The sequence below is a fragment of the Astyanax mexicanus genome, chromosome 21 (genome assembly GCF_023375975.1).
Source record: "Astyanax mexicanus isolate ESR-SI-001 chromosome 21, AstMex3_surface, whole genome shotgun sequence".
In the NCBI taxonomy this organism is placed as follows: domain Eukaryota; kingdom Metazoa; phylum Chordata; class Actinopteri; order Characiformes; family Acestrorhamphidae; genus Astyanax; species Astyanax mexicanus.
In genome coordinates, this window is record NC_064428.1 from 2,013,217 (window position 1) to 2,027,874 (window position 14,658).

The 14,658-nt window shown below is 35.6% G+C and overlaps 2 protein-coding genes across 6 annotated transcripts in view; one reads left to right on the forward strand and one right to left on the reverse strand.

The window, feature by feature from the left end:
• Positions 1 to 14,658, reverse strand: part of LOC111194578 (protein diaphanous homolog 1-like) — a 275,332-nt gene that overhangs the window by 48,267 nt on the left and 212,407 nt on the right. The window lies entirely within an intron of this gene.
• Positions 1 to 14,658, forward strand: part of LOC125785703 (centromere-associated protein E-like) — an 84,777-nt gene that overhangs the window by 642 nt on the left and 69,477 nt on the right. For all 5 annotated transcript variants that reach the window (XM_049469766.1, XM_049469764.1, XM_049469765.1 and 2 more), the window contains exons 2-27: positions 1,443 to 1,561; positions 1,661 to 1,750; positions 1,858 to 1,976; positions 2,081 to 2,200; positions 2,652 to 2,733; positions 2,833 to 2,900; positions 2,997 to 3,071; positions 3,518 to 3,569; positions 4,032 to 4,119; positions 5,365 to 5,494; positions 5,587 to 5,706; positions 5,830 to 5,982; positions 6,888 to 7,035; positions 7,161 to 7,251; positions 7,860 to 8,145; positions 8,835 to 8,882; positions 9,011 to 9,220; positions 9,417 to 9,491; positions 9,884 to 9,952; positions 10,088 to 10,219; positions 10,308 to 10,485; positions 10,591 to 10,745; positions 12,038 to 12,331; positions 12,954 to 13,175; positions 13,297 to 13,455; positions 13,971 to 14,180. In XM_049469766.1, the coding sequence (XP_049325723.1) occupies positions 1,443 to 1,561; positions 1,661 to 1,750; positions 1,858 to 1,976; positions 2,081 to 2,200; positions 2,652 to 2,733; positions 2,833 to 2,900; positions 2,997 to 3,071; positions 3,518 to 3,569; positions 4,032 to 4,119; positions 5,365 to 5,494; positions 5,587 to 5,706; positions 5,830 to 5,982; positions 6,888 to 7,035; positions 7,161 to 7,251; positions 7,860 to 8,145; positions 8,835 to 8,882; positions 9,011 to 9,220; positions 9,417 to 9,491; positions 9,884 to 9,952; positions 10,088 to 10,219; positions 10,308 to 10,485; positions 10,591 to 10,745; positions 12,038 to 12,331; positions 12,954 to 13,175; positions 13,297 to 13,455; positions 13,971 to 14,180 (3,493 nt within the window). The remainder of the gene's footprint in view (positions 1 to 1,442; positions 1,562 to 1,660; positions 1,751 to 1,857; positions 1,977 to 2,080; positions 2,201 to 2,651; positions 2,734 to 2,832; positions 2,901 to 2,996; positions 3,072 to 3,517; positions 3,570 to 4,031; positions 4,120 to 5,364; positions 5,495 to 5,586; positions 5,707 to 5,829; positions 5,983 to 6,887; positions 7,036 to 7,160; positions 7,252 to 7,859; positions 8,146 to 8,834; positions 8,883 to 9,010; positions 9,221 to 9,416; positions 9,492 to 9,883; positions 9,953 to 10,087; positions 10,220 to 10,307; positions 10,486 to 10,590; positions 10,746 to 12,037; positions 12,332 to 12,953; positions 13,176 to 13,296; positions 13,456 to 13,970; positions 14,181 to 14,658) is intronic.

The window sequence follows — 14,658 nt, forward strand, 5'->3', positions numbered from 1 at the left end:
GTGAAATAAACCGCTTCATTGTTGACTATTTTTTATTTATTCATTTACTTGTTTATGTATTAAACACTTCAACATTAGCTGTCACCAGACTGCTATTACTGAACTGGAAGCAATTAAGCTTTTCTTTGAAAGCTTTCTCAGTTTTGATCTAAGAGTTCATGGATCACTTCATTTGAAAAATCTCAAATTGAAATCAATTATATTTAAACTAGTGAAGTATCACATCGTATCGTACGCAATCATTTTTGAATATCGTGAACGATTTAATACCCTACAATATCGTGTCATATCAACCACCCCTTTTATCACATAAGTGTAAGTTACTACTTTTTCTGTTTTTAGCAAAAGAAAAATTCAGAGTTTCTAATTTTCCATTATATATCTAACGTTACTAGAGACAGATTATATTTGTACACTATCATTTATTTTACTTTAATCCTGGATATATAGGGATATTAAGAGTGCACTATTAGCATCATGACATTCTGGATTATTGACTTCTGTTACAAATCTGCTAAATATTCTTTTTTTTTTTTCATGTCTCAGTTAGGGGTGTGCCATGTCATATCGTATGCGGTAATAAAATGTAATTTTCATTTTGTTGCAGTAGTGTGTTTTTGAGAAAAAAAAAAGTGTTTTGTCATATTGAGTATGGTTATACCAAAAATACCATTAAATATATCGTTATATAACTTTAGGGCCATATTGCCCACCCCTAATTTAAACTTCAAAAACGTACAGCTGAGCCCTTTATAAGCACACTCAATGTTTAAGACTGCTAGTTAATCCTGTAGCTGTTGTCAAAAAACTGCATCTCTAGTGTCATCTGTTACACTGTCGGTACAGTGAAATGGAGGCATTAAAGCTTTCTTGGTTTTGATCTAAGAGATTATGGATCACGTTTCAATATTAAATTATATTTAAATACATTTTAGAAACGTACAGCTTAACCTGTTATAAAGTACTCAATCTGTGTGGTGTGTAAAATTGTAGACTCTTTGATGTCCCTGACAACTGCATTTTGTATTTTTGTTGTTGTGACTATTGTTAAGCACCTCCAGGAACTCCTTCAAGACAATGAGAACTTTATTCCATGTGGTACTTAGAAAAATCTAAAGTATAGAACCTATTCTGGTTTGTTTAACAGTTTTTGTTTACAGAATAAATCTGCACGTGTTCCTGTATATCTTTAATATCTTCAATATTAAATTTACAATATAAAAAAAAATCATAAAAAGAAAAAGAAAGTAGATAAATAAGAAGAGGTGTGTTCAAACTTGTATAGACTGATACTGTATATACCCATCAAGATTTGTGTATCAGAGAAGAGAAACAGGGAGATTACCATTAAATGAGTACAATAAAGGAAATAAAATAATTTCTGTTGTAAAATATTCCTCATAAAGACCAGCACTATGATTGTTAAATGTGTGTTTATGTAGGGAGGAAGAGGCAGCAGCTACTGAGAATGCAGAGTCTGTAAAGTTGTACTGGAAAGCTGACAGACAAGCCATACACCAGATTGATGATGATGGCAACCTCACTAAAGGTTTTGCTTTTGGTAAGTAACTGGATGGATATGTGTTCTTAAGGAATAGTTCGGTTTTATTCATGAATTTAGTATGAAATTAATGTATTATGTTTATTTTTTTCCCTTCAGACCGGGTTTTTAGTGCAGAGGAGACCACCAATCAACTGTATCAAGACATAGCCAAACCACTAGTCGTGTCGACTGTGGAAGGATACAATGGTAACTGTTAAATCCTAAAGCTATGCTATAGCAGACAAAAACAGGATCATGTGATATATATTTATGTTAAATAATAATTAACATGACTCTCTTTTCTCACCATATAGGCACCATATTCACCTATGGACAGACTTCCTCTGGAAAGACCTTTACGATGATGGGCAGTGACCACATCCCTGGCGTTATACCCCTTGCCATGGCAGATGTGTTTCAAACAATCAAAAATGTAGGATTTCAAATATAACTTTGAATTCCCTGTTCTTAAATCAGTGCTTATGTTAATGTCAAGTTTTATTGACCTTTTTATAATTTTCTGGTTCATTTTACTAGTGTCCAAAGAAAGAGTTTCTGCTGCGTGTGAGTTATATGGAAATTTATAACGAAACCGTAACAGACCTACTCTGCGACAGCTGGAAGAGAAAACCTCTGGAAATCCGAGAAGGAAATTACGTAAGTATCACTTTCTTTACTAAGGATGCATCAAAATGAACACCTTGGACAAAACCGAAGCTGAACAAAATGAATTGTTTGGCTAAAGTTGTAGAATATGTTGTACATATTATACAATGTACACTGAATATTCTATAATTTGTGGTTATTGTTAATCATTACAACTTAATTCATTCCTCATTTCCAAAAATGAGAAATGTTATTCCCTTGTTTTGTTTTATAGTGCTGTATTGTGTAATTGATTTCTAAATTTTCTTCTGAATCAACCACGTATCTTATTGATCTATCTATCGATCCATTGATGTAATTTTTGTTTTGCCCCTTCATCATTACATAAATTAGTAGCCTAGACTAAGGTATTTATGTTTTGCTTTTCAAAGAAAACTTGATTGTTTGGTATAAATGTATATATTTTTTAAATATTATGTATACATCATATTTTATGCTGTAGAAAAACGTCTATGTGGCAGACTTGACAGAGGAGCTAGTAACATCTCCAGAGCAAGCCCTGGCTTGGATTCGTAAAGGAGAAAGTAAGGATTTTAATCATTCTTCTTGACCTTCTGCTTTTTACCTTGTTGATTTTCCCTTTTGTCATACACCATTACAGTTATTTGTTTCTATGTATTTAGAAAACCGACATTATGGAAAAACAAAAATGAACCAGCGGAGCAGTCGCTCCCACACGATTTTCCGAATGGTAAGTTGTTTGGTTATTGCAGATAACTTTTGGCTTTACTGTTTGATTGGGATCTTAATTTAAAAAGTATTATTATTGTTTTTTTTTTTTTTATAGATCTTGGAGAGCAGAGAGAGGAGTGACCCAGCATCTGGTGAAAATGCAGATGGAGCCATTATTGTTTCACATTTGGTATGTTGAGTTTGGTATTTGAATTTGTCTTTTACATTTTACATTTAAGGTTCAAGCTATAATGTGTAATATTGGCACTGCTGTGCAGCGGGCATAGGCACAAGGAGTTAAAGAGGAGGAGAGAATCCAATCAGTTTGGTTGTAAAAGTTAAAATGGTTCCATTGCTGCTCTGTTTGTAGCTGTTCTGTTTGGCTTGTAAGCGCTGCATCATTGCTAGGTTACCTGTATGTGGTGGAGTAATACATGGAGAGATTTGATTAGAGTGCATTACTGGCTGGTAATGGTACTCATAGAACATCTCTAAGGCCAATCATTTTGCAGGGTCAGAACCGACTGTGGTATTATAACTGTTATAGCACCACAAGCAATGTTTTGATTGATTTATGTATGTATTTAGTATGTTCTCAGGCTATATGTTTTTGTCTGCTTGTTTGTTTATTAATAGAACTTGGTGGATCTGGCTGGTTCTGAACGAGCAAGTCAGACAGGAGCTGAAGGTAAGATGTAATCTCTATTTTATGCATTAAATACTTGTACAGAATACCAGACTTACGTACATTTTAATATGTAATACACCTTGTCTACCAAAAGGTGATTGAACCTTTAGCTTCCCAATATTTATTTGTAACCTGGGTCTAGGAAACCTCTGCGTTAGCATCCTGCTAGCGGCATGTGAATTTTACCATTGTGTGCATTTTTACTTGTTTTTATTTGTGCAACAATTGGTTTACCTAATTAAGAACAGTGTTTAAAAACGTTGTTTATTACAAATTTGTTTATTATTTTAGTGTTAAATGTTAATTTGTAATTGCAATGCACTGCACAATTCGATTGGGGGGGGGAATGCAACAGGGAAGACGCTGCTCATTTTCTCAGCCTGATCACTTTAATGTTCGAGCATGCTCAACTGTAAGTGTGTTCAATGCACAGCATAAAAGCATTGTTTTGGTGTGTTACAGGGGCTCGTTTTAAGGAAGGATGTAATATCAATCGCAGTCTGTTTATCCTGGGACAAGTCATCAAGAAACTCTCTGATGAGAGCCAGAAGTAAGAATCAGTAGAAGTAACAAATATAATCTCTCTAAAGTTTAAACAAGCTCACACATGCCTGTTACGAAGTTGATGTAAAGACATGTTAGTGTTCATCTAAATATTGAAATTAATATCTAATTTCTCTTATGTTGAAGTATCATTTTGCCATATTAGGTGTTTCTCGTTCTTGATCTCGCCCTCCTTTCGAAAAATGGCTTTTGAACATTGTAGCACCTCCTAAAGGACATGCTTTATTCACAAAATTTTTAACAAGCTGAGGGGGCAGATTTGTGCTGTTTCATTTTCTCTTAAGTGTTCTAGAGGAAGAGTATCATAAGACTTAAAGGCTGAACAGTGGTATTGTTGTAAATGTAAAAACCAACTTAAATGAGAGTTTGTGTGTTTTTACTAAAGTATTTCCATTTTTGGTGACTGAATTATAATTTGTCTACATTTCAAATGAAAATATCCTATCTGTTCCATTTTATCTGGCAGATGTCAAAACGCATAGCAGTTATGATATGTCTTCTTTTGCCTGTTAATTAGGTAGTGAAAGTATCCTAAGTAGGGTGTGCCATATCGTGTCGTACACTATAATCTCGTAAAAAAAAAAATCTATATATCGTGAAAGATATTATACCCTTGAATATCGTATACCACCCGCCCAATTTCCCATTGTATATCTACTAGAGACGGATTATATCTGTCCAGTAAAAATGTATTTTACTTTAATCCTGGATAAATGGAGGTATATGGTGTGCATTATTAGTATCATGATATTCTGGATCATTGACTTCAGTACAAATCTGATAAAATTCTTGTTTTTTTTAGTATCTCAGTAAGAGGTGTGAAATATATCATATGTAGTAATAAAATGTATTTTTTATTTTGTTGCAGTAGTGTATTTTTGAAAAAAAAAAAAATAATAAATTACAGTGTTTTGTCATATCGCCAAGAGTATCATTATCGCTAAAAAATACCATGAAATATTGTGATATTATTTTAGGGCCATATCGCCTACCCCTAATCCTAAGACGTAAAGGTTGAACAGTAGTATTGTTGTAAATGTAAAAAGCAACTTAAATTCCATTGTTCATGTATTTTTACTAAAATATTTTCATTTTTGGTACTCTGTTTGGTATGGCTGATGTCAAAACTCATAGCAGTTATGATGTGTCTATTCTTTTGCCTGTTAATAAGGTAAAGAGAAAATATTTAAAGTGGTCATACTCAAAGTTCTTTTTTTTTTTTTTCCCACAGGGGCTTCATAAATTACAGAGACAGCAAGCTAACACGTATCCTCCAAAATTCGCTGGGGGGCAACGCCAAAACAGTCATCATCTGCACAATAACTCCGGTCACTGTGGATGAAACCCTGAGTACTTTACAGGTAAAGCATTGCTGATTATATGTCTAGACAGAGTTGGATTTTGTGTATCTTAAATGTTAAGCATTTTGCTTGTATTTTCTCTCACAAATTAGTTTGCTAGCGCAGCAAAGCGTATGAAAAACGACCCCCACGTTACAGAAGTCTCGGATGATGGTGCTCTTTTGAGAAGATATCGTAATGAGATTGTGGATCTCAAGCGCCGTCTTCAGGAGGCAAGTCAAATCCTTCTTGAATTCTTAACAAAATAAAACATTCTTTTAAGTGTAACAATAGTGTACATTTACACTCTACAAAATCAATTTTGTTTAATTTTTAAATAAATCCTCTCTCTTTAGGTTTCTTCCGTCACCAAAACGACTGTGACCGAGAAGGAAACGCTTTGCCAACTTCTACAAGAGAAGGATCAACTTCAGCGCGAGCAGGCTGATAGAATAAGGAACCTAACCAAGTTGTTGGTTACAGCTTCAAATGTGGTACAGATCCAAAAGGTAATGTGATTTATATCTAGCTTCAGGCATTTTGTTTGGTTGTGCTTGTCACAAGTGCTGCTTGTTTAAGTCTGTCAAATCCAGAAGAACTAAATGTTTCCTCGCTTCTTACAGCTTCAGGATTACAGTATTTCACTGATTGCCGATGTGGAAATTGTGGACCATTGCTAACATCCTAGTCTTCCCCATTCTATTGTTGGGGTGTTACTGGTGGTGGAGAGGGGGTAAGACTAGGATATGGGCAATGGTCTAGAATTCCCAAATTGGTGAATCCCTATAATAAAATCCTGCAGACTAGCACATTCCTCCTCCGATACATTTAAAGCCAACACCACCTCTTGTCAAACTGCAACTGATGTTAAATTACCGGATAACAGTGCGCTCGGAGGAAAGCGCAGCGACCCAGCTCTGATGCATCAGCTCACAGACGCCTGTGCTGACTGACATCAGCATGGGAGTGATGAGGGGAGAGCATCATCTACCCACCCAGAGAGAGCATGGCACTCTTTCATAGTGGAAGTGCCTTAGATCACTGAGCCGAACCGGTATAACCTTAAAACTAATAAAAAAATACTTAAACTGTGTTAAATAAATAAATGGCTTTAATCAATTCATTTTAACGTTGGGCAACCAGTGTTGGCTAATTGTTGTAGTGTGGCCAGCATCGCTTGGTCCTTTTCTGGCATTAAATACAAGTATCAATTTGAAATGCTGACCATATCAGCCAGTGCTGATTCTTAAAAAAAATGATGCCAATGCGATTTATATAATTCCAATATGATTGGGCATAACTTTTTTTTTTACTAAATTAAAACTAATCCTGTTTGAATACAGCTTAATTATTCTATTGAATGTTAATCACAATGATGTACATTAAATATATATTTGTTTCTTTCTATCTGAAGGTTCCCAAGAGAAGAATGACGTGGGGTGGGAAGCTCCTGAGATCTGCCCAGTTAGTTGCAGAAGATGAGGGATCGGCAGATATGAGCTATGCTGAGCCCTTTTTCAAAAAGAGGAGAGCAGACCTAACTATATCTGAGGAAGGAGAAGGTAAAATATATTTACTATATAATATAATATATAGTACATTTGCTTTTTTAATGTATAAAGTAAATAAAATTGTTATACAGATTGCCCTTTTTCCCTCACCAATATATTGATTCTATCTGTTCAAGACATGGATGACTTTTACAATGCCAATGAAGATTCCTCTCTTGATATTGAGATGAACCAAAGCAACATCACTATGCGTAGTTATGCATATGGGTAAGACCACGTCTTATTATTTGCTGATTTGATTTTTTATTTATTTATAAACAAATCCCACTGAATACAGTTTTTGCAGATCCTTAAAAACTCTTAAGAAAAAAAAGGCCTTAAGTTTTAAAATGTCTTGAGTTCCACAGACAGTATAATCATCAGCATTGTTAATTGCTCTGAAGGATGTTTGTTTTTAAGTACCTTTTCTTACTTGCTTTTTGGCAAACCTAGATGGAACTGTTGGGGTGGGGAATCTGTAAGGGAATTTGTACCAAATTTTATCTCTTCCCCCTCCCCCCCCCCCCTCCCCTGCAAAAATTATGATATGATTGTTTGAACAATTGGTTTGTCAGGCAATTCAGGAATCACAATCTTACTGCAACATTTGTAACTCAATGTTTGCGCAATTCTTTGATTACTAAAGTGATCTTTTAATGGTATTAAATGGCACTTATATGTGTATAACATTAAAAACTGAATTGTTCCATACCTACATGTAACACATGGTTTGATTTATTGTTTTGAATAATGGACATATTTCTGCATCAACAAAGATGCATGGGTAATTTTTTATTTATTTATTTATTTTTTGCTTTGCCTCCGTCTCTCTTCAGCATGTCCCCTGACTCACCTCAGCTGATGAATAAAGTGGAGTCTTTGGAGCGTCAGTTGGAGACGGAGACTCAGGGGAAACAACAGGCTGAAGAAAAGAGTTTGGCTCTGGAACAGAAGATGGAGGATCTTGAGAAACAACTACAGATGCTGGAACAGAAGTTAGAAGTGGAAGTACAGGAGAAACAGAAGTCAGAGGAGAAGTGTTCTGAGCTGAGTCTGAAGGTTGCAGAACTGGAAAAGCCTTCAGAACAGGAGAAGACCAGTAATACTTGTGAGAATTGCAAGGTAAGGGGTTTCGACTGTAACTATTGCCGTTGTGTGTAATTACATTACCCATTTAAGGGTATGAAGCAGTTAACGCAGTTTGTATTCTATTGCACAGTGTATTAATAATAGGCATGTTTATAGTTATGCCATGTTTATAGTACAGTATGTGATCAGGATGATGATACATTGTGTCTTAAAGTATATGGACAAATCTTTTTGCTGACTTCTGGTTCGTCTGCTGGTTGAAATTTGATGGGGAGTTTTCCTATTGCTTAGCATATTGTTAGTTAATGGTTAAAGTCCTGCCCCTTTTAAATGGAACCAATCAGCTTGCTGGTAACACCAGTTGAGGAGGAGGGGCATAGAATCAAATAAGTCTAAACAACTGATGACATTGTAACAATAGACAAATACAAAAATGTATTTTGGGACGGTTTTGGAAAAAAGTCTGTAGCCCTGTTTAAAAATGAGAAAATAGAATATAATGCATGATAAGAAATTAAAGCATAATAATTCATTAATTAAATAAATAGTTCTGTCTTCTACCTCTGTTGCAGATGTATGAATAAATAGGTCAGAATGTTGCTGTTGTATTTGCTTTTCTGTACCGTGGTTTATAATATTTATTATACTTAATATATGAAAATAAGGATTAATTGACCATGACTAATGCTTCTTTTTTTTATTTTTATTTTTTACTTTTTCAGTACTTTGGAGAAACCCTCCAGTTGTGTGAGACTCTGAACTTTGAGAGGGTAAGTGTGCAGTTTTTTGAAATTCTTAAAACATTTTTTTTATTCTTTAAAAGATAATTTGACACTTGTCAAGTTGTAACTTTTGTATTTAACTGTAGTTTTTTGTTTTGGTGTTTTATGTTTTGTAGGAATCAATATCTACAGAGCGTGACCTGCTAAAGCAAACCCTCGAGTTGCTTACTGAGGATATTGAACGACTCAAACAAGAAAACAAGGCCCTTTGCAAAGACAAAGAGGCGCTGATCAAAGATAAAGAAACTCTTTTAAAAGACATTGAAGAGCAGAACGATGCTGATGAGTTTGAAAGGCTGGAGGAAGAGAGCAAAAAAGATTACGAGGTCTGTTTAAGTTTGTTACCTTTTTAATTTTAACCTTCACACATTTTATTACATACCAGCTAGCCCTGTTATAATTGTTATTGACTTATAGTACTATAAATGAACGTGTGCTCACTCATTTTGCTGTCTTTGATATTGTCTATTGTTTCTTTGCATGTTTGCTGACACTGCTAACATTCTGTTTTTAATATTTCAGAGAGAGTTGGAAGCTGAGATTTCTACACTGAAACGTGCATCAATGAATGCTGAGGATTTAGTCCAAAAACTTAAGGCAAGCATAAACTTGTGACTAAACTAAAAAATACAAGTTTTTGGCCCTATCCAGACAGGATTTGTTTCTCATTTTCCCACTTTTACTCGGTGATAAAAACTCTTGCATCTGGACTGCAATTGACGTCTGAGAAAAACACACATACATGGAATAAAATCACAGAGGACCCCTTATAAAAGAGAAAGTTACCCCAGTACCCCCTGAGAAACTAATCCCATCCAAATAGGGCTTCTGTCACTGTTGTTCTTTAAATGTATGTGCTGTAAGTGCTAATTAATGTTTTAAATGATTTCCAACTGAAATAATAAGCATTAAAAAACTCCCTTAAAAATGTTTATAAATTCTTCAATAAAGGAGCTTTATTTTAAAGTGGTACCACTTTTTCTCTGTAGGCTGATTTAGAGGCAATGTCTGTGCAGCTGAAAAAGAAGGATGATGTCGTAGCTGAACTTCAGACTATGGTACGTATAAACCTAAACAAGTACAATCAGTCATTTATGTATGTTTCTTTTTCCATTTTTAAGACATTAATGTATGTATTATTTACACTGAAAATATGATCCTTGATTAAAAAGTGTTCCTAACTGTGATTACAGAGTGGAAAAGATCTTGTTCAGGAGGTGACACGACTTCGGCGCTCATTAGATGATGCTGAGGGTCTCAGTTTGGAGACCAAAAAAGAGTGGGCTTTCCTGCGCAGTGAAAACCTCTCTCTAAAAGAGCGAGATGTATGTAATCAGCCTTTCTTTAGTAAAAATATTCTTTGTTTTACTATTAATCTCATTAAATCTGTTTTTTTTTTTTTATATACATCAGGTGAGTTTGACTGCAGAATATGAAAGGATGGAAAATCAGGTCAAATCGTTGCAGAACCAACTTGACCACGAGAAATCTCGCTTTAAGAAGATGCAGACTGACCTACAGAAAGAGCTGCTTGGGGCTTTTGACGAGAACACCAAGCTGACTGCCCTGCTGGATGGAAAAGTTCCAAAAAGTAAAACATTGTGTTCTGTGTACATGGAACTCCAAAAAAGAAATTTTTACAGATATGTATATAATTTTTTTTTTTTTTTTTTTCCCCATCCAATTACTTTTCTAGATGTTTTGGATAGCGTCACATTGGAGAGAACAGTTGCAGACATAAGGAAGGAGCTTGAGAAGAGCCAGGAGAGTGCACAAGCTCTGCAACATCAAGTAGAGGGGATGAAGGCTCTAGAGTTTCTTCCTGCCCAAGTGGAGGATTTGTCAAGACAAGTGAGAAACATATATTTTATATTTTAGCATTACAAATGACCTCATTACACACATGCCGCTATTTTGAGGACTGAATCAGGGACTTGTTCACTAGTAATCTCAAACACCTGTGCACAATTCTAGCTTGGTTATTAGTTTAGATTAGGAGAACACTGAAGTAGCCAAATACATAATCTACAGAGGGAATGTAAAGATGCAGATGACATTGAATATAAAATTAAGTGACATTGTTCTAGGCTATTTGCTTTGCACGTCTTAGCTACCCAGCTAACACTGACCTTTTTTTCCACACTTTCATGTTGGTTAATGTAGAAGCATAAATAGTAGTGCTAAGCAGTTTTCTGTCATGTCTCAGTTACTGGGGTATTTAGGAACAGACATTGATTAAACACTTACCAGAATGTTAGTGCATCTCCAAAAATTAAAGTATCATTGAAACTTTTTTTCAGTAATTCAGTTCAAAGTGTAAAACTGATGTGGAGATATATATGTATTACACACAGTAGTCTATTTTAAGCGTTTATTTCCTTTATTGTTAATTAGAACTTGGAGCTAATGAATACCCAAAAATCAGTGTCTTAGAAAATTAGACCAATTGGTACTTTAAGTAGTGTGGGCAGTGTGCCAAATCCTGCTGGAAAATGAAATCTGCATCTTCATAAAAGTTGTCAGCAGAGGGAAGCATGAAGTGCTGTAAGATTTTCCGGGAAAACATCACTAATCAATATAAGAGCAATGTAATCCTTGATGCTGGAGGGACATCCAGAAATGTTAGCTGTGCTCCTGTATGTATTAAAGTTCAGTAAAGAAGCTCCTTGTTAATCAGTGAAGACTGAGGTACTTGTTCTTTTAATCAAATGGGCCCTCATTTTGATTCCTCTTCGCTGGTTAGAATTCTATCCAGACTGTTACGATTGCGTCCCAACTAACACATTAGTGTCTGTTCCACCAGTATAAAAGCTTTCAGGATTACAGCTTTTAATACCACATTTTGCACTTTGCAGTGTGTACTGCTAACCCCATAATAAAGCCCTAAATACTAATGACAAGCTGTTTTAATACAAAGTTGATTTGCTATTTGTGATCGCTAAGATTTTTACTAAATTGATTTGTTATATTTGTGAGATATATTTGTTTAATTCCTCTTCTGTTAGAACGTGTTTTAATGTGGCTCTAAGCCTATGTTGAATTTTATTGTATTTGCGCAAAACTGTAATGTTTATGTGAAAGGAGCCTACATCTTTCAGATAATTCTTTTCAACATTTGAATTTTGTGTATTTTTCTTTTCTAGGTGTCTGAGCTCAATGGGGAACTCTGCTCTGTGCAGGAGGAGAGAGACAGCCTTGTATCTGCTCAGGCCACAGCCACTGAAGAAATTCAGAGGCTTAAAGAAGAGGCAGAAAAGGCACAGGAGGGAATTGTGAAATTGGGGGCTGTTTTAGCTGATGTAGAGCTTAAGGATGCTGAGCTGAGCCAGCAGAACAAAGAAACCTTGGAGCAGCTTGCTGTGATTCAGGCAGAGAGGGAACACCAATCAAAGGAAAACAGTAGTCTTGTCAGTGCCCTGGAAGAAGCAAGCCAGAAGGTGGGGTTCTTTCTTTATTTGTATCTTAAATATCCAAAGACTTTGTGACCAGCCCAAAGTTCAGATGTGAATGAGATTGGTTAATTAGATCATCTTGTGGGTGAAAATAACCCCATTACTGCCCATATCAAAATACTTACAATACACAAGTCCTTATACATGCAAGTTTGTTCACGCAACAACTTTTGAAAGAACTGCCTGCCAAAATATGTGAAACCAAGGGTCAAATTACCAGTTCAAAGACAATTTAAATAATTAGTACAGTAATAAAGTAGGGGTTGGCTTAATAATGAATGAACACATGGCTGGACCGCAAGACCACACTGTCCGGACAAGTTAGCTGAGCATGCTATGATAAGATAGCGGATAAAGGAGATACTCCTGGCTGGTGCACCAGCAAAACTATGTGCTTCATCTTGATTTGGGCTAATGAAGACTTAAACACTCTTAACCTTACCAGTTCTTCTTCCAGCAAAAAGGCAAGTGTGAACTGTGTTGTCTTTGTCAATAATATGTGATCAGATCATTCAGAAGGAATGTTAATATCGAGTGTGAACAGGGCAAAGACTGAACATGTTTCTTATTCTCATTCCTTATCAAATGTGCTTTGGTCTTCCTGTAGGCCACACAGTTGTCTGAAGAACTTGAATCTCTTCACGGTGAAAGAGATGGATTTCTGTCTAAGCAAGCTGAAGACATGCAGACTTACCAAAAGGAACTGGAGAGTCTTCGCTTGGTTATGGACTCAACAACTGAAGAAAGAGACCAGCTCCAGGAGAAGCTCCAGACTCTTAAAGAGGAACGAGACCAACTTAAAATTGACATGGAGGAAAATGTGGAGATGGTATGTGGTGTAGTATAAAGAATAACTCTTAAATAACCAAGTAGTACCTTTTGATGAACTATACTTCTGCCTGAAATGTGTTGTATTGTGTTTAATGATTTTAAATGTGTTTGTTTTACAGATGATTGAAAACCAAGAAGAGCTGAGGACATCTCTAGAAAAGAGCAAAGCGCAGGAAGACAGGATACTACAGCTGGAAGCTCAGATCGCTGAGTTAGGGTCCAAACTCTCAAATTCAGATGGCAGTGAGAGCAAGCTTATTGAGGAGCTGCAAAATCAGGTACTTTCATGTTTAGTAAATCACTATAATTCTGTTTACACCTGTTCACTTTTTTTATGTGGCCAAGCCAAACAAAAAAACAAATGTGAATACAAGAGACATGTTTTTTTACAACATATTCCACTCCACACAGAAATTGTTTCCTGGTTTGAATATCTATTAAGTGTAAATTCATGTGGTTAAATTGTAGAGGATACAGACCATATGAAATGAATACTTCCATATGTACTACATATGTACATATATACTTCCCAGAAATATTGTGTTATTGAAATGAGTGCATGTGCACTACAAGCTTGTTTTACCAGTGTGTAAACTGTCATAGACACTGACTTTACAGGTTGGGGCATGTCAGCAACTGTGGTAATTTTTATTAATTTTTTTTTATTACATTTTTCACATGGCATTTTATGTTTTCCTACTAAATCCTGCCAAAGTTTCTCTGTTCTTGAACCATTTCTGGTGTTGAGATGCAGGAACATTGATCATAAACTCCACTGATTTCTGCTTATTAGATGAAGCAGTTACAGGAAGAGCTCCAGTCTGTAAATGCAGAGAGAGACAATGTTCTGTCTGAGAAGCCTCTTCACCTAGAAGAGCTGCAGAGGATGCAGACCCACATCACTTCTCTAACAGAAGAGAGAGACCAGCTTCAGGAGATTACGCAGGGGCTGAGAGAGGAGAAGACCCAGCTGAAGAGGGAAATGGAAGAAAAAGAGGGGATGGTAAGAAATTGGAGCAACTTGCATACAAGTGCTATTGGATTTTGGGAGCTTCGATGTCTTTTCCCTAATGTCAGTTCTAGTACCAAAAAAATATTAATTATAAGTTACAATCCACATGCTAGTTACACGATGTGATTAGTTCCAGTACCACCAATCCTGTTTACACATGGTTTTTAATGAAAAGCTTATTTATTAATAACAATTGCTGCGTTCCACTCATGTCAGAAATACTGTGTATACAAGAGGTGTTTGTGAATGCTACCATAAACTCAAAATATTTTGACTCGAGTCACTGAGTTCATTATAAACAGTTTTAGCAGCAACTGCAGTAAAGTGTATGTGGGTGTTGATATACAGCTCTGAAAAAAATAAAACCACTTAAAAATGAGTTTCTTTGCTTGTACCAAATTGAAAACCTCTGGAATATAAACAAGAGGAAGATGGATGATCACAAGCCATCAAACCAAACTGAACTGCT